Source organism: Pan paniscus, chromosome 15, assembly GCF_029289425.2.
Source record: "Pan paniscus chromosome 15, NHGRI_mPanPan1-v2.0_pri, whole genome shotgun sequence".
Classification (NCBI taxonomy): domain Eukaryota; kingdom Metazoa; phylum Chordata; class Mammalia; order Primates; family Hominidae; genus Pan; species Pan paniscus.
The window spans coordinates 97,520,353-97,548,087 of NC_073264.2; the positions used below are offsets into that span (position 1 = coordinate 97,520,353).

The 27,735-nt window shown below is 40.0% G+C and overlaps 2 protein-coding genes and 1 non-coding gene across 4 annotated transcripts in view; 2 read left to right on the forward strand and 1 right to left on the reverse strand.

The window, feature by feature from the left end:
- Positions 1-3,000, reverse strand: part of ATG2B (autophagy related 2B) — an 82,095-nt gene extending 79,095 nt beyond the window's left edge. Inside the window, exon 1 of one of the 2 annotated variants that reach the window (XM_003832843.5) lies at positions 2,389-3,000. In XM_003832843.5, coding sequence (XP_003832891.3) covers positions 2,389-2,550 — 162 coding nt within the window. In that variant the 5' untranslated portion in view covers positions 2,551-3,000. The remainder of the gene's footprint in view (positions 1-2,388) is intronic. The other variant, XM_034938084.3, reaches the window with a different exon arrangement.
- Positions 3,001-3,041: 41 nt separating this feature from the next.
- GSKIP (GSK3B interacting protein) lies at positions 3,042-27,122 on the forward strand. The gene is made up of 4 exons (XM_034938085.2): positions 3,042-3,143; positions 19,524-19,624; positions 22,084-22,342; positions 25,357-27,122. Exons 3-4 carry the CDS (start codon positions 22,085-22,087, stop codon positions 25,516-25,518), a joined length of 420 nt encoding a protein of 139 aa, XP_034793976.1. The 5' UTR covers positions 3,042-3,143; positions 19,524-19,624; position 22,084; the 3' UTR covers positions 25,519-27,122.
- Positions 24,460-24,651, forward strand: LOC112437108 (U2 spliceosomal RNA). Its single transcript, XR_003025770.2, has one exon. It is a non-coding gene; the product is annotated as a U2 spliceosomal RNA (small nuclear RNA).
- Positions 27,123-27,735: the final 613 nt, after the last annotated feature.

The window sequence follows — 27,735 nt, forward strand, 5'->3', positions numbered from 1 at the left end:
TCCATGATTTTGTTGCTGAAAACAATGTCTATTAAAAACATTGCTTATTTTTTAAGTCATTATCTATTTAGTTTACAAAATGTTTAAAAACATGAAAAGACTATTCCAACCAATCTAAGTCTTCTGAACAAAGAGCTTGAAAAACGGAATTTTAAACCTAGTTGTGTGTATATATGCAATGTCAGTTAGCCATAATAGAAAAACTAATTGAGATCAGGAATGAAAGGAATGTCATTGCTGAGTTCAACAAAATTCTTTGCATAATTGATCATTTAGAATTGAAACAGTAGGAGTACAGCAATTCTTCAATTAGGATCAGTTTTTCCATTAGGATCTATGAATCTCCGAAGGTACTTTTTTTTCAGTCATGTAAGTCATTAAAATCAAGTATCTGGCTGGGTCCTATGGCTCATGCCTGTAATCTGGGCACTTGGGAGGCAGAAGTGGGAGGACCACTTGAAACCAGGAGTTCAAGACCAGCCTTGGCAACAAAGCAAGAGAATCCTCTACCAAAAAAAAAAAAAAAATCAAGCGTCAAAATAGACTGAATTTGGAATCAGAACTCTGAACAGCTGTATCTAAGGGTCACACTAAGATTTATCCTAACCATCAACACAGCACATGAAAATAAATCAGCAACAGCAAATGTTTACTGGATGCTTTGACATTATCATTTTAGTTTACAAAACCCACCCATCAAGAACAAAACATCATCCTCAGATTAAGTTTAGTAATAAATCATTTTGCCAATGATTCTGAACTCAAACTATAAAATTCAAATATCACTACCTCTGATTTCCCATAAGGACTAAATAAAACCTCATAAATGAAAGTGCCTAGTACAATGCCTGACATAAATACATACTCAATAAACATTAACTGCCTTTCTTTTGATCTTAGGCCATGTGATGTAATACTTGCTAGATGTGTGATGGGGCAAACTGCTTAACTCCATCTGTAAAATGGGAATATTAATGCCCACCTTATAGGGTTAAAGTCATTAAAGGATAATGCATACAAAGCCCTTCCACCCACAAAAGGCATTAATAAATCCTGAACCCTCTTTTTTCAAGATAACCTATTCATAACTGTATCAAAAGTATAGAATCATGGGTTGTTGAATTCAAAAATATCCTTCAGAATCCCTATCTTTTGGAAGAATTACAGGAATACAATACCATAAGACGGACGACACAGAGATGAAGTGTGTGTTCCATTAGTGTTTACTGAACTCAGGTGAATTGCTAAGTCCATTATCACTCGGCTAATTGTGGCGGTCTGGAGAGTCTCTCCAGGGGTAGGACTCTCACCTCCCGGTGAGGGACTGGGTCTTACTGCTCTCAAACCAGGGCTCTTTCCACTATCTTGTGTCCTCTCCCTAATTTAAGTCAGGTACATACTGATAAAATTATATACTGATTTATAGTCTCTAGCACAAATTCACTTAAGGGTCATAATAAGGTATTTCCATAATTTAAGATTTTCTGTGGCTAAGGAAGTAAGGGTTGGGCAAAGGGTAGAAGTCACTCTATTCCTGTCAAACCCAAAAGTGAATATACTTTAAGTAAAATGCTATGCATTGAACACACAAATGCAGGTACGACTGCATGTAGTGAGTCGAAATTCAGATGAAGCACCTGTATAGCAATGAGTGAATTCACAGCCTCTAGATGACAAGTAGAAGGCAGGTTTTAAAATGTCTGAAAATTGCAACTTCAGCGCTTTTGCAACACCTGCTTTTACGATCTGTCACGTGGAGCAAAGAGGCATAACTCAACAGCACTACTAGGGCCAGACGACCATTCACAGGCTGGATACACAAACCTATCTTGTAAACATATAATCAAGCAAAAGCAGGCAAACCGGCACAAGAGGCCTTCACCTAACTTTCTTCCAGATGGCAAACGCTGCACGATGACAAACAAGGCAAACATGGTGCGCAAGTAGCCAACCCAAAACAAATAACTAGGGATTCTGACATCCAAAGGTCCTCTTTATCCTTAATCGTTCCAGAATGTCATCCCACAAGGCAGGGTTTGTTTGCCACAAAACCCTGCGGCCCCTCACATCCCGAGGGACAGTTCTGGTCACCTCCTCCCACGGACCTATTGAGCCTGCTTCACAGACCCCCGAAGCACTGACTCAATTATTCCCATAGTGTAGATTCCATTACATCTGTTAAAGTTTCCGGAACACGTGATTTAGGAGAGCAAACTTGTTAGAAACAGATTAAACAACACTCTTAACACATTTCTCTGAGCCGTGTCACACTCGGGTCCAAACAATTCCCAAGGAGGGACTGACTGTCACCAACCTTGGATGGCACTGGTTCAAAGCGCCCTAAAGAGGGGAGCGAGCCCCGCCCGGCTCGCCGCCGGCAGCTCTTACCCATTTGTCCAAGGGGACCTGGGCGAGGGACCCGGTGCCTTGGTACAGGTCCAGGCTGAGCTGCTCCAGGCTCAGCTTCTCCTGCAGAAAGTGGCCCAGGTACCTCTGCAGGAGGTACCGGCAGGCCCTCTTCTTGATAGACTCCGAAAACGGCCAAGGCATAGTGACTGCTGGCAGCTGGGCTGACTGCGGCTGCGGGTTGCGACGGCTCCGGCCTCGGGGTAGCGACTCCGGCTCCAGGCCGCGGCGGGGCCTAAGCCTGGGGCGGCCCCTCCATCCCTATTTGGTGCCGGGAGTCCCTCAGGGAGACCCCATCGCCGGCGCCGCACCGCTCGCGCTGGGCCTGGCGGAGGCAAGACGCAGAGGGGTCCTCCTGGCCCCAGGCCAGGGGACTTCCGAGGAGGGTCCCAACCGGCTCGGAGAGAGTGCAAGAGAGCGCGAGAGGAGGCGGCAGGGGCTGAGGCAGCCACCTCCACTGCCGCCGCGCGACGAATTTGTTGTCATCCGCGAGGCGCGTTCCCGGCTGTAGGGACGCTCCTGGCGCGTTCACGAGACCCAGACTCCCGGCGCGCCGCCGGGCGCTGGCGGAAGTGACGCCACACTGGGGGCCGCGGAAGGCGGGCAGAAGGGCGGGGGCTGGAGCAGTTCCGGCTCCGAGGGGGCGGGGCGGGCGAAGGCGGGGAGGGAGGGGGCGGCACCGCCGGTCGGCTCCAGTCGCCTCCGGAGGGAGGAAGAAGAGGACGCCGGGCGCGCAGGTGAGCGGCAGCCGGGGTGGCTGCGGGTGAGGGGCGGCCCCCGAGAAGAGCTAGGGGCTCGGGGCGCCGGCGGGCCGTCAGGCCTTCCGGATGGGGACGCGACGCCATGCAGCGGGCTGGGCCGAGAGGGGCGGCAGGCTGCAGGGGCCCCGCGCCCGTGTTAAGAGGGGTCTGGGGGCCGGTCTGGCTGGCCTGGCTCTCCCGGCTCCCCTCAGACCTCGGCGCCCCGGAAACGCACACTTGGGGCTCCGCCGTCTCCGCTGGGAGGACTGGAGCCCTTCTCGAGCATCCCCGCCCGCACCCGAGCATTGACCGGTGCCCATTGTCAGCAAGTTCTTCGGCCCCCGCCTCATTCAGGTATTGTTTCTGAGGCAGCTTCTTCTTTGCCGTTTGCCTGGCGGTTTGCAGAGCGCTTCTCGCATACGCTCGCTTAATCCTGGGTGTGTCATAGCAACGATCAGGAAACTTGGATTTTCGAAGCATCTGTGGGCAAAACTGCATTCCTTGAGAAATGCTAAAGGCTCCTGACCCCGCGGGAACCTGGGTGAAGAACTTGGGCTGTTCTGGCAGTCTGCGCAATCGTATTTCTGTCTTTTGGGAGGTAACTCCTGCAAAGGCGGAGCCGGCCGTTAAGTCAACCTCGAAAGGCCTGGGTGCGGGTGTTCTATGGCCCAGAAGCCAGATGTCCTGGCTTAGAATCCCGGCACTGACACCTATTAGCCGCCCAGCCACTTTGAGCGGCCACTGCCCTCCCCGAGCCCACGTTGCCTCCTTTGCCGAGTGTGAGCGGATTAAAATCTTATGTGCATGGATTTGTTAGGAAGATTAAATGATATGAGTAGGGCACGAACCTGAACAGAGTCCTGAAACATACAGCTGTTTAATCACAGTGAATTAAGACGACCAGTTTAAGGAGTGAAATGTTTACTGTCTCGGCAACTTTCATGAATGCCTTGGAAATACAGCCCAAAATATTGGTAGATGGAGAAACATCTGGTTCCCCTTTCCACAACCACCTTTTCGTTTTAGAACCAGGGTACTTTGTATGCAGTTGCTTGGATTGTTGATTTCCCTCATTCTTTGTAGACTCATCTCAAGTATTCTCAGTAACTTAGATTCCCTTGCTCTTCATTCAGAAATATTTGTTAAGGTCCATTAAATGAAAGTCACCACAGTTGATCATGTGAACAGTGTCAAGAATCAGGCCGAACCTTCAAGGAGTTTATGTTCTAAAACTGAAGCATGGTGGTACCTGCTTGTGGAGGCTGAGGCGGAAGGATCGCTTGAGCCCAGGACTTTGAGGCTGCATAATTGCATGGACGCTATCCATAGAGTGCCTGCAATTTCAAATATGAGAAAGGATCGTACGAGCTATGATCATGCCACTGCACTCCAGCCTGAACCACAGAGCAAGACCCTTTCTCTCAATAAAGTGGAAGTTTGTTCATTTATTCAGTAAATGTTTATTGATTGCCTTCTGTGTGCCAAGCACTGTTCTAGGTACTGGGAATACAGCAGTGAACAGATAAATCTCTTCCTTCCTGGAACTTACATTTTATTGAAGGGAGGAGACATACAATAAATGAGTGAATAATATGCTTTGTGGTGATAAGGGCTGTTGGAAAAACGAAAGCAATGTAAAGGGAGTGGAGATGGGGAAGAGAGAAGGGACTTGCCATTTTTATATGAGATGGTAAGAGAAATTCTCTTATTTAATAAGATTACATTTTAGCAGAAACTTGGAGAAAGCTGGGAAGTGAGGCACATGTATACCTGGAAGAGTTGTTTTCCACGCAAGGGGAACAGCAAGTGCAACGCCCTGTCACGGGAGAATGCTTGATGAATTTAGGGAACATCAGGAGTGAGTGAAGGAAAAAGTAGAAGCTGGGCAGTTGGGGGTGGGGTGGGGCGGGCGGGGCGCAGAGGAAGCACATCATGTAGGGCCTCCTAGGCCATTGATAAGAACTTTGGAGCCGGGCACAGTGGCTCACTCCTGTAATCCCAGAACTTTGGGAGGCCGAGGTGGGCGGATCACTTGAGGTCAGGAGTTCAAGACTAGCATGGCCAACATGGTGAAACCCTGTCTTTACCAAAAATATATAAAAAATCAGTCAGGTGTGATGGCGTGCACCTGTAATCCCAGCTACTTGGGAGGCTGAGGCAGGAGAATTGCTTGAACCCGAGAGGCGGAGGTTGCAGTGAGCCGAGATTGTGCCACTGCACTCCAGCCTGGGCAACAGAGTGAGACTCTATCTTAAAAAAATAAAAAGAACTTTGGCCTTTACTCTGGGTGAGGTGGATTTAGGAGAGGAGTGACACAGTATGGCCTAAGTTTCTATGGGATCATGCTAACTGCTGTGTTAAGAATAGTCTGGTGTGGAAGTGGGAGGGCCAGAGTGAAAACAGCAGAACCAGTTAGAAGGATATCACCCTAATGCAAGGAAAAGATGACAGTGGTTTGGACCAAAGCGGTAGCGGTGAAAATGATTAGTTAGAAGCAGTTGGATTCTGGATATATTTTGAAGATAAGACATGTTTGTAAATAATAATTCTAATATTTGCCATAAAAGGAATACAAACAAGGTGGTATGAAAAGGCAAAGGTGGGATCTTGCAAGAAATTAGAATAGGCTTTGGAAGGTTTGAAATAGACTTCTGACAAATAGATACAATTTGGACTTCTTTCAGCAGTTATTAAATAAGTGGTTTCCTTTTTCAATATAGAATTGCATTCGGGCTATCCATAGAGTGCCTGCAATTTCAAATATCAGAAAGGAAAATTAAAATGAAGGTTTTGCAATAACAAATATGCTCTATTCAGAGTATTGCGTGTTGCCTTGTAAACTTTATGCTTTCTAGGAGAAATTCAGTATAAATGTTAAGGTTTAGGACCTGTCATTATGATATCTTTGGCTACAGTAGGGTACAAACTCATCTCAAATCACAGTGCCATTTTTGTGTTTTGTCAAAGACAAAGTACCTGTCACAAAATGTTAACACCTTGCATTAATTAAGGAAGATGAAAATAATTACCCTGGCCAGGTGTGGTGACGTGCCCCTGTAATCCCAGCACTTTGGAAGGCCAAGGCCGGAAGGATCACCTGAGACCAGGAATTTGAAACCAGCCTTGGTGCCAGAGCAAGACCCTATTTCAAAAAATAATAATAAATTTTAAAAAAGAAAATAATTACCCAACCGAATATTGTCAGCTTATTAAGAATTATGTAAAAGTTTGAAGTGACAGGTGAGAGGCTGTATGCCAGAGGCTAAATGGGTCATGTCAAAATAATCCTCCTTCAGAGAAATCTGTTAACATGGGAAATGAAAGAAAAGCCAAGCAGATGTATTTGACCTTTTTTTACGACTTGCACCTGAGGTAACAGGACGACGCTGTCAGGGCTCCACGCCTCACGTCTCTTGGAGGAATTGTACAACACAGCAGCAGCCAATCCCCCACATAATGTAAAGAGCACCTAACTTGGAGCCACATGGCTTGAGCTTCAGGGTCAGGCTTTCTTCTTGAAAGATAGTGTTAAATACTTTTAATATAATAGATTATATTTTTTCAGCTGTTTGCCCAGCACAGTTCTAAGCACTTTCCATGTATTCATTCATTTAGTTCTCTCAATATCACTTAAAGGTAGATGCTATTTTAACATCATTTTAAAGAGGAGGAATGTGTAACTGAGAAAGATTAAAACATCTTTTTCCAAGTCCCAGAGTAAATTAAGTGGCCAAGCTAAAATTCTAGCCCCAGTCAGTCTGCTTGAGAGCCTGTTAACCATCACACCTTCCTGGCCCCTTGTTCATATTGAGAGGATTTACCAGGTTGTAGTGTGTGATACAAATAAAGGTAATCATGATTAAGATACCGTATCCTGGCCTCAGCTGACTGTTAACAATGTCAACTGAAAGGTCAGACTTTCAAAGTGAAAATTTGCACTCCATATGTTCTTGAAATCTTTCTGGGGCTGTTCTTTTGTCAGACTAAGTATATATGACTGTCTTTGCCCATTTTTTTGTCATCAAGGACAAAGCTCTTTGATGCTCTGAACTCGTAATGAAACAAAATAGTCTAATAAATTAGGAAGTAAAGAATAAACGATTTAGTAATCAATGTCATAATAACCAGTTGTATGAATCCTCCAAAAACACAAACACCCGAACACCACCCAAAAATTATGGAGAAAGAGCTGGTTCCTAAATAATTTATGTATGATGTTTTAAGGAATCATTTATGGAAACTTTACATCAGGTGATACAACCTACCAGAATAAATAATAGCAATTGTCAAGTATTCCAATTTTTGTCTCTTTGCTAGAAACAGAATATTGCTTAGGATCTGGTAGAGAACCAATTTGGAGTTTAAATGGAAAGCAGTGAGGTTTTCTATTTTATGTCTCTGTAGATATTGATTTATGTTTGTTAGAATGTACTTTAAATATAGTGCCAAGTAATACTTATTTCCTAGAGGATTATATAGAAATAAGAAACTGTAATAACTGGAATTTTTTTTTTTTTTTACATTCCATTTTTGAGTGTCTTTTCCTAGAGTCTCATTTACAGTTTCTGGTTTCGAAGGAAAGGTTTACAAGGTTGTATTGCTACTCTTTTTTTTTTTTTTTTTTTGAGACAGAGTCTCATTTTGTCACTCAGACTGGAGTGCAGTGGCACGATAGCTCATTGTAGCCTCAACCTCCCAGGTTCAACCGATCCTCCTACCTCAGCCCCTAAGTAGCTGGGACTACAGGCTTGTGCCACTAATTTTTGTATTTTTTTGTAGAGACAGGGTTTCACCATGTTGCCCATGCTGGTCTCGAACTCCTGGACTCAAGCAACCCACCCACCTAGGCCTCCCAAAGTGCTGGGATTACAGGCATGAGCCACAGCACCCAGCCAGTGTTGCTGCTTATTTACAGTTTGTAAAAACTCAAATTAACCCTGTGTATTTCTTTCTTCTGAGTTCCCTCCTTAATCAACAAAAGCACTGCTATGGTTTGGATATGGTTTGGCCCCACCAAGCCTCATGTTGAAATTTGATCCCTGGTGTTAGAGGTGAATCCTGGTGGGAGGTGTTTGGATCATGGGGGTGGATCCCTCATGAATGGCTTTCTCTCTGTAACTCTCTGTATATCTGTCTCCCTCCCTCTCCCCTACTCCCTCTTTCTCTCTCACTTCCCCTCCCTCCCTCCTTCCTTCCTTCACCATGTGATCTGCATATCCCAGCTCCCCTTCTGTCATGAGTGGAAACATCTAAGGCAGAAAATTGGTACTGAGAGTGGGGTGTTGATATAAAGAGACTTGAAAATGCGGAAGCAGCTTTAGAACTGGGTAATGGGCAGAGGTTGAAAGAGCTTGAAGGGCTCAGAAAACAGGAAGATGAAAGAATGTTTGGAACTTCTTAGAGATTGGTTAAATGGTTGTGACCAAAATGCTGATAGAAATATAGACAGTAAAGGCTATGCTGAGGAGAGCTCAGATGGAAATGAGGATCTTATTGGGAATTGGAGCAAACATCACCCTTGTTACACTGTAGCAAAGAACTTGGCTGCATTGCCTCCATACCCTAGGGCTTTGTGGAAGGCCCAACTTGAGTGATGACCTAGAGTATCTGGTAGAAGAAATGTCTAAGCAGCAAAGGGTTCAAGAAGTGGCGTGGCTGCTTTTAACAGCTTACAATTAAATATGGGAGGAAAGGAATGACCTAAAGTTGGAATTTAAAAGGAAAGCAGAGCATAAAAATATGGGAAAATGTGCAGCCTGGCCTTGTGTTAAAGAAGGAAAGAGCATTTTCAGGAGAAGAATCCAGTTAGTTCAGATAAAAGGGAGCCAGGTGCTAATAGCCAAGACAATGGGGAAAAGGCCCTCAAGGTATTTCAGAAATCTCCTAGGCTGTCCCTCTCATCACAAGTCTAGAAGACAAGAATGGTTTCCACAGTCAAAGCTGTGGGCGCAACTGTCCTGTGCCACCTTGGAATGCTGCTCCCTGCATCCTGGTTGCTCCAGCTCCAGTTCTGTTTCAAAGGGCTCCAGGTACTCAGCTCAGGCTGCAAGCTGTATGTCTTTGCAGCTTCTATGTGTTGTTAGGACTTTGGGGCACAGAATGCAAAAGTGGCAGAGGCTTGGCAGCTTCCACCTAGATTTTAGAGGATGTATCAGAAGGCCTAGGTGTCACAGAAAGACTCTGCTAGGACATTGCCAAGCAGAAATGTGGTGTTGGAGCCCCGAGGGAGAGTCTCCACTGGGGTATTGCCTAGTAGAACTGTGAGAACAGGAATGCCATGGGGACCACAGAATTGCACAGCCACTGTGTGTGCACCCTCATCCTGGAAAAGCCTCAGGCATTTGAGTCCAACTCATGAGAGCAGCCACATGAGCTGTACCCAGCAGAGTCATAGGGATGAGACTGCCCAAAGCCTTGGGAGCCCACCCCTCACACCGCTGTGCCAGGATGCACGACATGCTAAAAGGAGGTTTTGGAACTTGAAGGTTTAATGTCTGCCCTGATGGGCTTTAGATTCTCATGGAGTCTCTTACCCTTTTCTCTTGGCCAATTTCTCCCTTTGGAAAACAGCATTTATCCAATGACTTTTCCGTCATTGTGTATCTTGGAAGTAAATAACTTGGTTTTTTACTTCACAAGCTTATAGCTGCAAGGAACTTGCCTTGAGTCTCAGATAAGAATTTGGACTTTTGAGTTGGTGCTAGAACAAGTTAAGACTTGGGGACTATTGGGATAGAATGGTTGTATTTTGAATGTGAGAAGGACACTAGATTTGAGAAGCGAGGAGTGGAAGGCTATGGTTTGGATATGGTTCGTTTGGCCCCATCAAGTCTCTTGTCAAAATATGATCCCCACTATTGGAGATGGGACGTGGTGAGAGCTGTTTGGGTCAGGGGGTTGGGGCGGGGTAGGGTTGGGGGGCCAGTTTGAGGTGGGAGAGGTGTGGATCTCTCATGAATGGCTCGGTGTCTTTCTCCCAGGAATGAGTGAGTTTTCACTCTCAGTTTCTGACAGAACTGGTTGTTGAAAAGAGCCTGGATCTCCTGCTCTCTATCTACCTACCTACCTATCTGTCTATCTCCCCCACCTCCACCCTTTCTGACTGTGTGATCTTCACACACTGGCTCCCCTTCCACCACGAGCGGAAGCAGCTGGAGGCCATTGCAAATGCCGGCACTGTGCTTTGTGTACAGCCTGTGGAACGATGAGCCAAATAAACCTCTTTTCTTTAGAAATTACCCAGCCTCACATATTTCTTTACAGCAATACAGAGAGACTAAGATAAGCACAATTCTGTTGTCTAGATTTATAATTACTAGAATATAAATATGTCTGTGTTATTGCTGAAAATGGGGTGGAGAATAATTTTATAAACCAGTGCATAAATGGGAAAATAGCCATTCTTACTAGAATTACAAATACTTTATATTTGTGATACTACACATGATTCTGAATTAAAATGTTTTATTTCAAAACAAATATATACATCTGTAAGCTATTGAAAACAGATTAAATGTTATGTTACAGAAAACAAAGGTTAAATTGAGTTTTAGCTTTGCCTAAATTCTAAATCTTGCTGATAATAATTAATAAACTTTATTCATCTTTACTTTCAAAACAGTTGTTGGAAATGCAGATAAATTCAGAACTCTTGTTTTATTTGTAACTGATGCTACCAGTTATTTTAAGTGTCTGAATAATAACCTGACTTCTCTAAGAAAAAGATTTCTGCTTCCTACACCCTATACTTTCCAAAAGACTGCAATTTTTAAATTGTTTTTTCTTATTGAAAACATAATCATTTTCTTTTCACCATAGGAAAATTAGAATATTAAAAAATGAAAGCTATCAACAATCTTTTTTTTTTTTTTTTTTTTTTGAGACAGAGTCTCACTGTCACCCAGGCTGGAGTACACTGGTGCAATCTCAGCTCACTGCAGCCTCTGCCTCTCGGATTCTCCCGCCTCAGCCTCCCCAGTAGCTGGGATTATAGGCACGTGCCACCACACCTGGCTAATTTTTTCTATTTTTAGTAGAGATAGGGTTTCGCCATGTTGGCCAGACTGGTCGCAAACTCCTGACCTTGAGTGATCCACCTGCCTCAGCCTCCCAAAGTGTTGGGATTACAGGTGTGGGCCACCACACCCAGCCAAAACTATCAACAATTAATTTTTAACAAAGAGCAATAGCATAACTGAAGTGGAAAGAGTTGCAAAAACTTAGAGAAGGCCTAACTCAGCCCTAACCTTGTATCCTTTTACCAGCTCCTGCCTCTGCTTGTTAACTTGATACTGCCAGACACGGTGCCTGAAATTTTCATCTTGTTGAATTAATTCCTTGGGTTAGGGCTATACTTCTAAAACGTATTTTTCATGCCAATATTCCTCACTCGAATGTACCTTTTAGAGGCAAAGGAAACCCTAGACGCATAGGGGTATAATCTAAAGAGGATGTGGCTTGAGACATCCAAACATTTGTGTACTTTTTCATTTAAATTCTAGGCAGTTCTGTAATATTTCCTGATATTGATATAGTAACAGTGATATGTATTTTCCAAGAATATCTGCCATGTTTGTCCTGAGTCTTTGTATACTCCTTGTCACAGAGCCGAGTATCACACTTGAGAAGCAGAGAGTTAGAATTTTCTGTTTTATTCATTCAGGAAATATTCAATGAAGTCCTGCTTTATGCCAGACACTGTGCTGGTGATGTGTATATCACAGGCTCCCATCTTCATGGGTCTGTAGTAGTACAGACACAAAAATTATTTGCCATGAGGCTTAAGTACAGCAGTACCAAAGCAGAGATGCTGTTCAGGAAGATACAGTGATTGGCCATCTTGAGAGCAGATACACAATCCTGAAATAGGTTTGTCTGAGCTGAATTTTAGAGGACTAAAAGTCTTCAAAGTCGTGTTAAAATAAAATTTTTTAAGTTAAAAACATGGATCTCATAAAACATATGGTGAGCATGTGTCAAAATGCATTTAATTCATTAATGAAACAAACAACAAGATGGTAAAAGTTGGTTCAGAGTAGTATAGGTGATCCCTGAGAAGCATCATACAAATATGGTGAGCCTGTTGCCCTATTGTATTGCCTAGAGCCAGGCATGGCACTGGAAAGAAAAATCCAGGTAAAGCCTGATGGTCTCCCTGAATTGAGGACATAGAGCTGGAAACCCAAGAAGGCCAAGGCAGCTAGGACAGAGTACTAGAAAGTAAATAGCTTCACAGAAAGCAAGGACTGTGAAGATATAGAAAGGGTCTCCCTCCAGCCTGCAGCTGAATACTAATTCATGAGTTCACTGCCCTAGGCTGGGGAAAGAACTACCAAAAAGAATGAGAGGAGGGGCCAGGTGCTGTGGCTCACGCCTGTAATCCCAACACTTGGGAGGCTGAGGTGGGTGGATCACTTGAGGTCAAGAGTTTGAGACCAGCCTAACCAACATGATGAAACCCCGTCTATACTAAAAATACAAAGATTAGCCAGGCACGGTGGTGGCCACTTGTAATCCCAGCTACTCAGGAGGCTGAGGCAGGAGAATGGCATGAACCCAGAAGGCCCGGATTGCAGTGAACTGAGATAGCACCACTGTACTCCAGCCTGGGTGACAGAGCGAGACTCTGTCTCAAAAAAAAAAAAAAGAAAGGAGGATACTCAGTTTGGGACTTTCTGAAGCAGAGGTGATATGAAAATTATACATCTCCTCATTTCTTTGGAGAGTAAATTGCTGGATCTTCATCTTTATTGGATAATATCAAATCATTTTCCAAAGTGTTGTGCCAGTTTACACTCCCACTCAGTGTCTAAATGTTCTGTGTTCTGCATCCTCAATAATACTTGATTTATAAATTTTTTTATGCATAGACTCAAAAAGGAAAATGTTTTACTGATCTGCAAGATGTTAAATGTTACCTCATTTTAATTATTTCTATAATTTCTAACTGTGAGTGTATTTTCATGTGTTTAATAATCATTTCTGTTCTTCCATTAAAAAAAAAAAAGAATTAGAGGAAACAATTTTCTGAGCTAAAGCAGGACCAGGGATAATTCCCATTCTTATCACACAGAATAGAAACCCTCATAATTCATAGGGCATTGGGTAGAGTACTCAGAAAGGTTTTGCCTCTGTAATGGGACAGAATTAATTAGAGATTAAATGCAGATCTTGTCTAAAAGCAAGACCCAGAAAGATCAAGCTGTTTCCAGATAACTACCTCCCAGGACAATGCTGAACAATATTTATTACTTTTTAAATTTTTTCTCACCATGCGTCTAACCAAATGAATTCAATAATATTTAAAATAATATAAAAACATTCAGCACCACATTCACAATGTCTGGCATCCAGTCAGAAATGACCAGGCATGCAGAGCAGCAGAATATAACCTACAATTGAGAAGAAAAATCTGTCCGTTGAGAGTAACCCAGAAATAATACTTGAAATTAGTAGGCAGGACATTATAACACTTATTATGGCTGTATTTTATATGTTCAAAAAGCTAGAAAAAAGATTGAGCAAATTAAGCAAAGACATGGAAAATATGTTTAAAAGATTAAAAGACACAAATAGAATAGATACTGAAGAAAAGACTAACAAACTTGAAGACATATCAATAAACAATTCAAAATGAAACAGTGAAAAAAATAAATACAGCAATGAGGAATAGGACACCTTCACTTGGACTAATATACATAAAATTAGAGTCCCCAAAGAGGGTAGGGACACATAAATGTTTGAAGAAATAATGGCCAGAAATTTTCCAAATTTGTTGAAAACTCTAAACCTACAGATTCCAGAATCTCAATGAAACCTAAGGAAAAGAAACATGAAAAAACTACACCAAGAGGAACAAAGATAACAATCACATCAAATGTTTCATGGGAAACAAGACAAGCAAGGTGTGATAGTCGAGAAACATCTTTTTAATTTTTTTATTTTAGAGACACAGGCTCTTACTATTTTGCCCAGGCTGGTCATGAACTGAGCTCAAGCAGTTCTTCCACCTTAGACTCCCAAATAGCTGGGACTGCAGGTGTATGCTACTGCATCCAAGAAACATATTTAAAGACTTGAAAGAAAAAAAAACTGTCAACCTAGGATTCTCTACCCAGCAAAAACATCTTTCACAAATGAAGATGAAAGGGAGACTAGTTCAGACATAGGAAAGATGAAAGGATTCATCAACAGCAGACCTACACTACAGGAAATGTTGAAAGAAGTTATTCAGGCAGAAGGAAAATGATACAGATAATACATGTAGATATAGATCAGTACAAATGAAGGAGCACAAAAAATGGTAATTATATATTACATATAAAAAGACTTATTATCTAATCTCTCTGAAAAATAATTGACTCTTTAAAGCAAGAATAATAACATTATGATGAAGTTTATAATTTATGTAGAAGTAAAATATGTGACAAAAATAGCAAATGCTATGTAGTATTTTGTAAAGTTCGTATACATGAAGTAGTATAGTATTAATTGGAGGTACGTTGTGATAAAGATGTATACTATAAGCTTTAAAGCAACCACCAAAAACACAACAAAAAATATCGTTAATAAGAACCAAAAGATATAAAATAGAATCCTAAAAAGTGGTTAATTCAAAAGCAAGGAGGAAAATAAGGAAAAGGGAGTAAAGTACAGATGGGACTAAAAGCAAACAAATAGCAAGACAGCAAATTCACACTCAACTATATCAATAATTACAGTAATCAAATGTAAGTGGTCCGAACACCCTTAGTCCATTTTCAGTTGCTTATAGCAGAATACCTGAAACTCGAAAATGTATAAAGAAAAGAAATTTATTTATTTTTCTTTTTTTTTTTTTTTGAGACAGCGTCTCACTCTGTTGCCCCGGCTAGAGTACAGTGGCGCAATCTCGGCTCACTGCAACCTCCGCCTCCCAGGTTCAAGCGATTCTCCTGCCTCAGCCTACTGAGTAGCTGGGACTACAGGCATGCACCACCACGCCTGGCTAATTTTTGTATTTATAGTAGAGATGGGGTTTCACCGTATTGGCCAGGCTGGTCTCGAACTCCTGACCTCGTGATCCACCCACCTCAGCCTCCCAAAGTGCTGGGATAACAGGCGTGAGCCACCACACCCAGCTTGAAATTTATTTCTTATAGTAATGGAGGCTGAGAAGTCCAAGGTAGAGGGGTCACATTTGGAGAGGGCCTTCTTGGCGGTGGGGACTCTGCAGAGTCCTGAGGTGGCACAGGGCATCACATGGTGAGGGGGCTGAATGTGCTGGCTCACATCTTTCCCCCTCTTCTTACAGAGCCACCAGTTCCACTTGCATGATAACCCATTAAACTATTAATCCATAAATGGATTAATCCACTCTTTGGGTAGAGCACTCATGACCCAGTCACCTCTTAAGGCTTCACTTTTTGGTGCTGCCACGTTGCATTGGAAATTGAATTTCAACATGAGTTTTGGAGGGGACAAGTATTCATACTAATAGCACACCCCAATTAAAAGAGGTTGCCAGATGGATGAAAAAGCAGGACCACACTACATACTGCCAGTAAGAAACCCATATTAAATAAAAAGATATTTGTATTTCCATTCCCAAGACCTTAAAACAGCCTATTATATCAAAATCAAATTCCTCTCTCTAGGTGTCAGCATGCTGTCAGATTGGGCCATCCCTGCATATCCTTGTATTTTAGCCCGACTAGTTCCTGCCACACCCTGTGCTGACCTTTGCTTATACTTTGTTCCCTACACAGAATTTTTCACAACTCTCAAGACCTTTTTGCTTATTTATAACTCTTTATTCATGCTCATTCCAAACCAATTTTGACTGACCTGTACCCTTAGTCAAGCCCCATCATAACTAACCATTACGTCATAGATTATAGAATGTCAAAGCTCTTAGAACAGTAAAGAATTTTCTGCCTATTTACCTTATTTTGTAGATGAGACCTCCGTAAGACCAATGAGATTATGTGCCCAACTCAGGTTCATACAAGTTTAGTGATAAGAGTTTGTAGTAGGATGAAGACATATCATTGTTTTCTGTAATTATCTGCCACTCACAATTAAGTACATTTGGGGAGAATAATTATGATGTGTGTGTATGGCATTAATATTTGTGCAAATATTTCATGTGCCTGTTTTCTTTCCCAAAGTAGACTGCAAGCTACCAGTAGATATCTTTTATTAGTATTCTAGTGCTTAAAAAAAGTCGGCTATGTAGGTACAGAGTGGATTATGATATTTGATTAATAAACTTAGAATCCAAGTAGACAAGATTATAAAACATAGGATAATGATTCATTAGTTTTTACTATTTGAAACAATGATGATTGATTCCTTTACATACAGTAATTAGGATTCGATTATATCTCAAGTTCCAAATTTTGCTACTCATATATAAAGTTTGATTCAGTGCCTTTACATCTGCTGAGATTTTTCAACCTTAGTATAAACTCTGCTTATTATATTATCTGCAAGTTTTCACAGAGGTCTAGACCTGTGCCATCTGATACAGTGGCCACTAGCTATTTAAATTTAAATGAACCAAAATTAAATAAATTTTTAATTCAATTTCTCCATCACAGTAGCCAAACTCCAGATGGCTACTAGCTGCTGTATTGGAGGGCAACAATAAAGAACATTTCCGTCATCACAGAAAGTTCCATTCATTTAGAATTTCTTATATGATGATAAATTGTTTTGTGTACAAAAAGGGAAAGCAAAGATTTTTACAGGATTCACATTGATAAGTCAACCATTCTGGTAACCTGATGGCAGTTCTAAAGTGTTGATAGTAATTCTAGTGGTTGTTCCTTCGCTGAAATGGGCGTGTATTTTCTCATCCTCAATGGTACAGGCTTCTAGTCAGGTACACAGATAATCCATTGAGCAGAAAATATATCTATATTCCATCTTTACCTTCTGTTTAAATGTATATTTATATGTCTTAAATATTTTAATTGTGGCAGACTATTTATATAAGTGTTTATAATAAGGTGTCTGCTCAAAATATTTTTACCTTCTGGGGTACATAATCCAAAGTGTGGAAGCTGCTTCTCAAGTGTCCGTCAACATAGCAACCTAGCTGCTCACTGCTCTGCCTCTGTAACTCCTGTCATCACCAGCTAACTGACTTCATGGTTTTTGGCTCTTTTCAAACTCCTTGAGAGAGCATCTGATTAGCTAGACCACCATCCGGAAGTAGCTCTTGACTTGGGACAAAGCTCTTGACTTGGGACATAAATAAACCCCTTGCCAACCTTGAGATGGTGCCTTTAATTGGAATACCCATCCCCAGTACATGTTGCTATGATGATGCTGGAATTAAAATACAAAGCATGAAACCTATGATTCAGAAACCTTTCCAGAGAAGGCAATGGGCTTGGCAAGTACTCTAGGCTTCCTTTTTTTTTTTTTTTTTTTTTGAGACGGAGACTCGCAGTGGCGCGATCTCGGCTCACTGCAAGCTCCGCCTCCCGGGTTCACGCCATTCTCCTGCCTCAGCCTCCCGAGTAGCTGGGACTACAGGCGCCCGCTACCACGCCCGGCTAATTTTTTGTATTTTTAGTAGAGACGGGGTTTCACCGTGTTAGCCAGGATGGTCTCGATCTCCTGACCTCGTGATCCGCCCGCCTCGGCCTCCCAAAGTGCTGGGATTACAGGCGTGAGCCACCGCGCCCGGCCTCTAGGCTTCCTTTTAAGAGAAGCATGTAAACTGCTTAGCACCTTATGTTGCCCATCAAATGTGTTCACTGAAAATAAATTATGGCCAAGCGCAGTGGCTCACACCTGTAATCCCAGCATTGTGGGAGACCAAGGCAGGAGGATTGCTGGATCCCAGGAGTTCAAGACTAGCCTGGGTAAACATAGGAAGACCCTGTCTCTCCAAAAAATAGAATCACCCGGGCCTGATGGCACCCACCTGCAGTCCCAACTACTTGGGAGGTTGAGGTGGGAGGATCATTTGAGCCTGAGATTGTGCCACTGCACTATGGCCTAGGCGACAGCAAGATCCTGCCTCGTAAATAAATAACTCTCCAAAAAAAAAGGAAGAGCAGAAAAAGAAGTCATTTGAATGTTTTTATATATGTTAAAGATTGAGGAAGGTACCATAAGCTAAGGAATTCAGATGGCCTCTAGAAGTGAGAAAAGGTAAGGAAACAGATTCCTTCCTGAAGCCTCTAGAAGGAATACAGACCTGCTGACATCTTGCTTTTAGACTTCTAATCTCCAGAACTGTAAGAGAATAAGTGTGTGCTATTTGAAGCCACTAATTCGGTAATTTATTATAGTAGCAATAGGACACTAATTGATATCCAAAGATTTTGGATATTTATCTATAAAGCTTTTATTAAGCACTTTCTACATGGCAGGCACAAAAATATTCATCATCATCACCCGAGCTCCATTTTCTAAACCTTTTTACCTTCATAGGGCTGTTGTAGAGCTAAATCAATCACTGCCTTTCATTATGGGTAGACTCCTAAATCCAATAGAACGCTTTCTGTTGCCCGTAAGATAATAGGAATTTGTTGGCTCCGATAACTGAAAAGTGCAAATCCTGGGAAACCAGCATGGGCTCTGGCCACATTTCTCTGTGAATCTCTTGGCTCTGTTTTTTTCTGTTGTCAGCATCATGCTTGGGCTAGTGGCCCCATCTCAACATGGCTACTTGGAACAGCTTGAGCTGTGTGCTGTGACTGAACTATTCTGATTAAAGTGACCAAGAAGTCCGGGTGCAGTGGTTCATGCCTGTAATCCCAGCACTTTGGGAGGCTGAGGCGGGCGGATTGCTTGAGGTCGGGAGTTCAAGACAAGCCTGGCCAACATGGTGAAACCTTGTCTTGACTAAAAATACAAAAATTAGCCGGGTCTGTAATCCCAGCTACTCGGGAGGCTGAGGCGGGAAAATCACTTGAACCCGGGAGGCGGAGGTTGCAGTGAGCCGAGATCATGTCACTGCACTCCAGCCTGGGCAACAGAGTGAGACTCTGTCTCAAAAAAGTAAAGTGACCAGGAAGAATTTCATGTATTAATTAGTTTGAAGAGTCTGTATCTGGGGATTGGAGTCAATCTCAGCCAAATTGCTTGGTTACTTTACTTAGTACGGGAAGGGAGCATTATGGTTGCCCTTGGAAAATATGGGTGGTCATAGGCAGGGAAAAGGATATTGGTAAATAATCAAGAACCTGCTTCAACCAACAAAAAACAAGTTGTAATCATACCTTAAAATAATAGCTAAAAATGTTATTTATGTAATGCTCCATTACTTTAATTTATATGTATCATCAAAAGTTCTAAATTGTATGTTATTCAAAGACATTTCAGGGAAAGTGTCTTAAAAGTTCAGTCTTAGGAAAGGTGTCTTCCTCTTTTTTGCAGCTCGGTGCTGATTATCACAACTGTCTGGTGACCTACTTCACTGACCTGTGAGGATTCCTTCCCTTCAAGTACTGGATTCTTGATCTTCCTGCATCATCAAGGTCCTAATTGCAATGAATTACACTCTTGCTTAAAAAAAAGCTTTATAAATGTAAAACTTTCTCATATAAACATCTTTTTATGTAATGATCATTATTTCTGACATCTCCAATTGAAGTACTTGATAACTTAAGCAAAATTAAGATGTTTGATATTCATGATGTCAAGAGATTTATAGTAGTCATTTCTAAATCTTCAAAACTATGTAAAAAAGAAAGGGATCATTTTGTATGTATAAGACCAAATATAATCTTGAGCAGTATACTGATTATTTTTGGAATAAGGTAAAATTTGGAAAGCCAAATTTTTTTTCCTATATAATAAGTCAATTTGAGCTTTCAGTTACCCAACAGATTGCTCCAGCAATAATTGGTAATTTTATAATTAACTTCTGTTGTTTGTAGCGAGTGACTAATTCTGTAAAGTGCTGTGAGAGACCAGATAAAGAGTCTTTAAAACAATATTAATTGAAATGGGATTGGAGGAATACATTATACATTTGCTATGTAATTTTTTGAAATAGCTTTACATATGTTATTATAAATTGCATTCAGCAAGTAGTTCTGACTTTTGTAATGTGCAAATGACATTCAGCTGTAGGAACTCCAGCTTCTTAAGATTTTTGCTGATAATTTAGAGCAGTGGCTGCACAGCAAAATCACTAAGGAGCTCTGAAAAAAATAACTCGTCTTCCAGAGATTTTGATTTTGTTTTTCTGCAGTGAGGAAAATGTATCTGTAATTTTATAAGCTCTTACAGGTAATTCTAATGACTAGCTTAAAGGATTTTGAATGTCACTATCTTGAAGGATTTTGAATATTACACAAATAGGGCATAACTTGGAAATAGCAATGGACTGTGCAGTGTACCAGATCGGTGTCCATATTGTCAGAAAAAAATTGAGACTCCTTCTAAAAATGCATTTAAGAGCCAGGTGTGGTGGCTTGAGCCTGTAGTCTCAACTACTCAGGTGGCTGAGGTAGTAGGATGGCTTGAGCTCAGGAGTTCTAGGCTATAGTGCACAGTGATCACACCTGTGAATAACCACTGCACGCCAGCCTGGGCAACATGGTGAGACCTTGTCTCTTAAAATACAATGACTTTATTACCAGTCTAATCTAACTCCAGTGTGGTGAGGGGGTGGGACTAGACCTTGACCACAGTGCCCAAGTAGATAGGAAATGAATGTTGATTGAATATGTGAGTGAGTGAAGAGTTATGCTTCATTCACGACAGCAGATGCTTAATCCATATCAGAGAAGTGAAACTACTTTTAAAACCTGCCAAGCAAAAAGAAAGCACAATAGCTCACCATAACTTGTTCTGTAAAGCCTTTTGTACATTCCAAAGCACTTTCACATTAATTAACTTTTCTCATTCATACATTTCAAATTTTAACAATACATATAGCCAGGAAGATCTTTTTTAACCCCAGTTACAGAAGAAAAGCTAAAACCACATAGCAGCCTGGCAGTAATATTTGATCAAGTTAGCGTGAGAAATTAGAAATAATATTTTTCAAAATATAACATTTGGGTCAGTTCAAATTAATGGTGAAAAGATGAGTTATTCAGTAAATGGTATTGGTACAGTTGGCTATCCATTTGGAAAATAAAGTTATGCAAAATAAATTCCAGATGGATGAGTTAAATTCAGATACAACGAGAATTTAGGGGATTTTTAAAATGTAATCATGGTATGGGGAAGGCCTAGAGCAGAACCCCAATCCAGAAGTCATAAAAGGAGCTACTGAGACCTACTGTGGTAGGTAAAGACTTGCACTCTGATTTCATGCAATTTAGATTTATTTCCATTTCTGCTTATTGCAACTGTATGATCTTAGAACTAAAACTATCCTTTAAACATCCAAACAGATGCTTACTCAAGGAAATACATATTAAAACAATGAGCTATCATTCTTTGCCTCTTAAATTGGCAAAAATTTAAAAGAATTGGAAAGAGGTGAAAAAGAGTACAGTCCCTCATATTCTATTGGTAAAGTATAAGTCATACTCTCTTTTTTTGTTTTTTTGAAGGGTAAATTGACAGTATCTATTAAAAGTTAAAATAAGTATGTCCTTTGAGTCAGCAATTTCAGTCCTAAATATCTGTCCTAGAGAAATAATTATACATTTAAAAATATGTACTAGGATTGTTACTGAGGCATTACTCAAAATAGCTAAAAAACACAATATTTTAAATGCTTATCAATATGGAAATTGACCTGTTGAGGGTAAGTGGAGAAGGGAGATTCTTTTTTTTGAAGATCTATGGGTGTCGGTGATTTTGCTGTGAAAAACCACTAGAAATGTTTTTAGATAGTATTTTTCCTAAAAATTGTTAGCTAGTGTTTTGTACTAAGTAGCAATTGTAAGGCATAGCTAATTTTAATCAAATGTAGTAGTTTGAATGTCTTTCTATAAACAAATTTTATAACTGCTTTTTTTTTTTTTTTTTACAGAATGGAAACAGACTGTAATCCCATGGAGCTAAGCAGTATGTCAGGATTTGAAGAAGGTTCAGAGCTGAACGGTTTTGAAGGAACTGACATGAAAGACATGAGGCTAGAAGCTGAAGCAGTTGTAAATGATGTTCTCTTTGCTGTTAACAACATGTTTGTCTCGAAAAGCCTGCGGTGTGCGGATGATGTGGCCTATATCAATGTGGAAACAAAGGAAAGAAACAGATATTGCCTAGAACTCACTGAAGCAGGTCTCAAGGTAACTCACTTTTCCTTTTAGAAAAAAAAATTATTTATGTCTTTACCACTTTATCAAAAAGAGGGGTAGTGGGGAGGGGAAGAGTGTTAAAAGAGAACTGGATATTCAGTAGCTTCCAAATTTTTTTAAGAAAAACTTTTAACCTAGAAATTTTTATTAATTTTAAAGGCTTTTGATCGATATGGGGAAACAGAATTTTTTTGAAAAACATTTGATTTGCAGGGCGTGACTGTTTTAATCATGACCCCCAAAACTAATTTATTTCTCATCTATAGCTAAATGTGTTCACCAGAATTATACATACATTCTTTGCATTGAATGGGTTTTGCAGTCACTGTTTTGAAAAGATTTTCGTCAACCTCTTGAAAATGTCGCTTCTGTTAAAATAACACACTTGACAACACTGTTTTCCAACTCTGAGATCAGAAATAAATCAGAGCAGAACATTCCGCCCCCAGATTTCCAAGAGTGTCCCATTAACCCTTTATTATGAGTATCTCTTTATTATGAGAGCTTTTCTAGGCAGATTAACCTTTCCATTCGTTAAACCAAAATCATGAGTTTAGAATAGTAGAAAACATCACCTGAGAGCAACTTTTAATTAAAAAAGAAAAAACTATAGCCCAGACCTGCGGGCTCTTACCTGTAATCCCAGCGCTTAGGGAGGCCAAGCTGGTAGGATCATTTTAGAGCAGAAGTTCAAGACCAGCCTGGGCAACATAGCAAGACCGTGTTTCTACAATATATTTTTTGTTAATTAACCCAACATGGCAGCACTTGCTGTAATCCAGCTACCTGGGAGGCTTAGGAGGGGGCCCATGAGTTCGAGGTTGCAGTGAGCTAGGATTGGGCCACTATACTCCAGCCTGGGTACATAGACCCTGTTTAAAAAAAAAAAAAAAAAACTATTATAAAATCTTTGACCTACTGAACAAAGGGATAGACATTAGAAAATCTAAAATCTAGTTTTAACCTTACTAATCAGTGAATCTTCAGTCTTAGAAAATGTCATACATTTCTGTGTTTCTATATTTATTCAAAGTAATTGTACATTATCATAAGGTGGTGAGCAAGGCCTGCCTAAGCAAGTAAGAATGTCACATGATATCAAGTACATAAACATCTCTTTAATTCGCTGGATTCACTTTGCTGAAGATGAGTCGTGTATACTGTATATTCCTTGATGGAGCAAATTGCAAGGCCAGCATCTGTACTACCCTCAGTTCCCTCACAGCTGCTGCAAAGATAGCTGCTTAGCTTTAAGCGTAGTACCTGAATTAACTAATTTTTGTGCACTTCTTTTCACATCCTTAAATTTGTACTAAAAGCTCAGAGTATTTAGAGGTGAATCTTAAATCAGAAGTAGAGATAAATGACAGAATTAGTAAGCTAATTCTGTCTTGTGTTGGTTAATTCTAAGTTGACTGTGGAGAGGTAGAAGGAGTTCTGATCAGAGAGTCAGCAGTCTTAAATGTGAATTTAAGTGATCTTGAGTGAGTCCGTCTACCCCTGAGAGAGTTCCTGCTTCTTAATCTATAACTTGGAGATTTAAAAAAAACTTAAAACGATTTGGGGAATAAATTATATGACTGTATGATACAGAAAGATCTGAACCATTTGTAAAACCTGACATGTAGTAGGTGCTCAAATATTTGTTTGTTTTTCGGTCTGATTCAGTTAACATTTATTGAGCAACTATCCTGTGTCAGCAATTGAAAATCAAACCATGCATAAGACATGATCCCTGTCCACCAGGAAGATCACAGTCTAGCAGGGATAAGAGGAAGAAGGCAAACTGAACTGTACTCCACTGTAGAGAGTGCAGTAATCGAGCATGGATCTGAAGAGGTGTGATTCATTTTCCTTAGGTGTCTGCCTCTGCTTTTCATTAAAAAAAAAAACTCAGCTTCTATTTCTAACACAAACTTTCACCTCCTATGGCTTAAATAGATGTCATAAAAATTTAGGATTTATATAGGGAATGTACAAACTTAAGTCAGCAAAAACTAAATTAATTTTGCCCTATATTGTGTTGGTGAACCATGATATACCTTATAATCTTGTCAAAAAGAAAAGTTGTAGCTGTGTTCACAGGAAAAAAGAAAAAAGAAAAACACATGGCCTGTCAGCCTTTTGCCTAAGATCAATTGGAGTATCTTTTCTTATCAGTTTAATATCTGTTATGTCCTCTATCTAAGGACAATATATTAAATGGATTTTTGGAGCAGAGAGATAGAATAGGCTCTTGCTCCATTAACTTCACACATCGACCTGGTATTGCAAATACCTCCAGAAATAGTGTACCCCTACCAAGAAAAAAAAACACATTAACATGCTCTTTTATCTCACAGAATTGAGCATTTATTCCCTGTCAGGTAAGAAATATATTAGGTGAAAGTGGCCTTTCAGATTACTAATAATAAAGCTAAACAGTTATTAAAACTAATAAACTATTAAACCAATTATTAATAAACAATTATTAAAATTAACAACTAATTATTAAAACTAAATTATTAGGAATAATTTCTAGAATTGTTTATAAAAGAAGTGAAAAATAATGATAAAAATATGAACTAATGATATATTACCTATTATAGTACTTAATATAGTGGACCCTCAATATATGTGGAATTAAATGGGGTAAATAATAGATGCATGTTTTAGAATATGAAAATGAAATACCATTTTTGTGTAGCTTTTCAAATTCTCTGCATTTCCTTGAGCTTCTAAGTAAAACCTTTTAAATGTTGAAGAAAATTCTATAGGGAGCATTTTAGTGGTGTTTCTGTGTTATACATTATAAGTTGCTGAAGTATTAAAGGTTGTATTTAAAATGTGTATACTCTGACTTTGAGAAATAGTTTCACTCAGTTACCCATGTATCTGGTGGTCTAGTGGCTAGGAAAAGAAATAATTTATTTTTTTGAAAGGATGATTACTCACATAAACACTTGGATTTTGCTTTCTGTACCAACATGAAAACTAATGAATTCACTGTTGCATTTCTCTTGTAGGTGGTAGGCTATGCTTTTGACCAGGTAGATGATCATTTACAGACTCCCTACCATGAAACAGTCTACTCCTTGTTGGATACACTCAGCCCCGCCTACCGAGAAGCATTTGGAAACGCACTGCTTCAAAGACTGGAAGCTTTGAAAAGGGATGGACAGTCATGACTACACTTTTTCCTTTCAGAGGGGCTGGTGCTGGTACAGAATGTTGATATAAAGCTTAAAATTCTTGCATATGGTCATAGAAAATGCATCTTTGGCTTTGTGTTTTTATCACTTGCTTCCAACTTAGGCTTTTGGCTCAGAAGATTATTGAATAATGATTTGTCTTAGTTTCTGTTTCAGTAAGGGAATTCTGAGGCCGTTGCTATGATACCATCATTAAGACATTCACATGTCTTCATATAATATCTCTTCATTTCAAATCCTAATCAGTATTTCATACTATTACAGGGCTTTGATGCTGCCAGCACTGTCTTTTACATAGGAAATTCTAGATTTGCACAGTAATAGAGGAATTAGAAGTACCTAACTATACACTTTGATTCAGCCTGCTAAATCAGGGGTTCAATACTAGCTTGGACAAACTTTGTAGTAATTAATTGCTACCAGCCTTATTGGAAACAAATTATCAACTAGTTTCCCCTGCACAAATTTTGAAATTCACTGCTTCACTTAATCTATTTATATTACTAATAATGGATTAATAAAGATGAATTAATTATATATTACTTAACTAGTATTAAATGAAAAACAGGGACTGAAATAGTTCTGTATTCCGTGTTTGCAACAGCCAGCCAACTAAGCAGAGGATAAACCGTTAGCAAATGAATGTAATAATTACTCATTTCCAAGATATCTAAGCACATAAGCAAATACAGGAACAGACTTCATTCTTTTTCTTAACAAAAAAGCATCTTCAGTGTGTGATTTAAAAGAAAGAAGATTCTGGTTTCCTAGAAAACAATATTTTGGCTTGTGTTGATTCTTATTCTGAATGTGTGTTTACATAATGTACAGTATATATTCAGAAAGTATTTTTGCTTCAACGTTTACTTTCTATGATGTAGTGCTTTGGTATTCCCACAGCACCCCACCTTCCCCAACAGATGTACAGTGTTCTGTCTCCATTCGAAATCTACAATGTAATATGAGTGCATTGTATGGGTTTGAAACCAAAGGATGAATGAAGCATTCAGAGACTTAATATTTGAAAAAGGAATAGTCAGTATTTTATATTTTATTACAGGTACTGATATTTATAAATTTAATAAACTGTACCATGCTGCTGCATGTTTTCAAGTACATGTTGAACAGTAAGGATTGGGGAGTTGTTTTTTAATGGTCACCTAAAGCAGCTGCTGTAGAAATGTTGAACTAAAATTTTGCATCTGGTCACACCTTCATGCATTTATCATTTGCAGATATTTTTCCATCATTATTAAAAAACAGGAACTTTTAGGCTCTGAAGATCATGTGGACCAGAGCAAATTAAAGTTCAGTTTGTGTCACAATTCATTGCCAGACTTCATTGGAATGCTTTGTTTGATGATGTATGTTCATTCTCAGCTTTATTTTCAGATGCTTAACTGGGCAATGAAGTCTAACTTCAGGTTGAACTTTCTCATGCTTAATCTCAGGCTAAATGTAAATGATATTTGTAAAGTTTGAATACAATTCTGTTTACTCATTTTGAGTTAGTATGAAAAAAAGTGATTGTATGTTTAAGAATTGAAATTGTTCATTTTGTGATAAATGATTAATTCCAAGAGCTTGTTTCCATTTTTTAATTCTGCATTGTTACATTTGGATTTGAAATGACTGAAGTGAGCTTTCTCTTGTTACTACTATGAAAGAGGAATGAGGAACAAGAGGAGAGGACATTAATAAAACTACACAGATATACATGAGAATCTAGATATTAAAACCTCCATTTTACCTGGTCTGTTTAAAGAACTTAACCAGCAGATAGGCCAGGTGTCGTGGCTCACACTTGCAATTCCAGTGGTTTGGGAGGCCCAGGCAGGAGGATCACTTGAGGCCAGGAGTGCAAGACAGCCTGTGCAACATAGATCCCATTTCTACAAAAAATTATAAAAGCATGGCCTGGTGACACACGCCTGCAGTCCTAGCTATTAGGAAAGCTGAAGCAGGAAGATTGCTTGAGCCCAGGAATTGGAGACTGCAGTGAGCTACAATCGTGCCGCTGCACTCCAGCCTGGATGACAGAACAAGACCCTGCCTCTTAAAAAAAAAAAAAAATGAAAATTATAAAACTTAACCAGATAAATTAAGCCTTGATTTCACTTCTAAAGGAAAAAGAAAAAAAAAACTTTTATATAAATAACTTACAAATCAATAGGAAGAAAAAATGCAAACAGT

What these genes read in the sequence shown, in the direction of transcription:
- GSKIP (XM_034938085.2), top strand. Translation starts at nt 22,085, where the DNA reads ATGGAAACAGACTGTAATCCCATGGAGCTAAGCAGTATGTCAGGATTT. An exon ending in TCACTGAAGCAGGTCTCAAG is followed by an intron (nt 22,343 to 25,356) that starts GTAACTCACTTT and finishes TTTCTCTTGTAG; the next exon opens with GTGGTAGGCTATGCTTTTGA.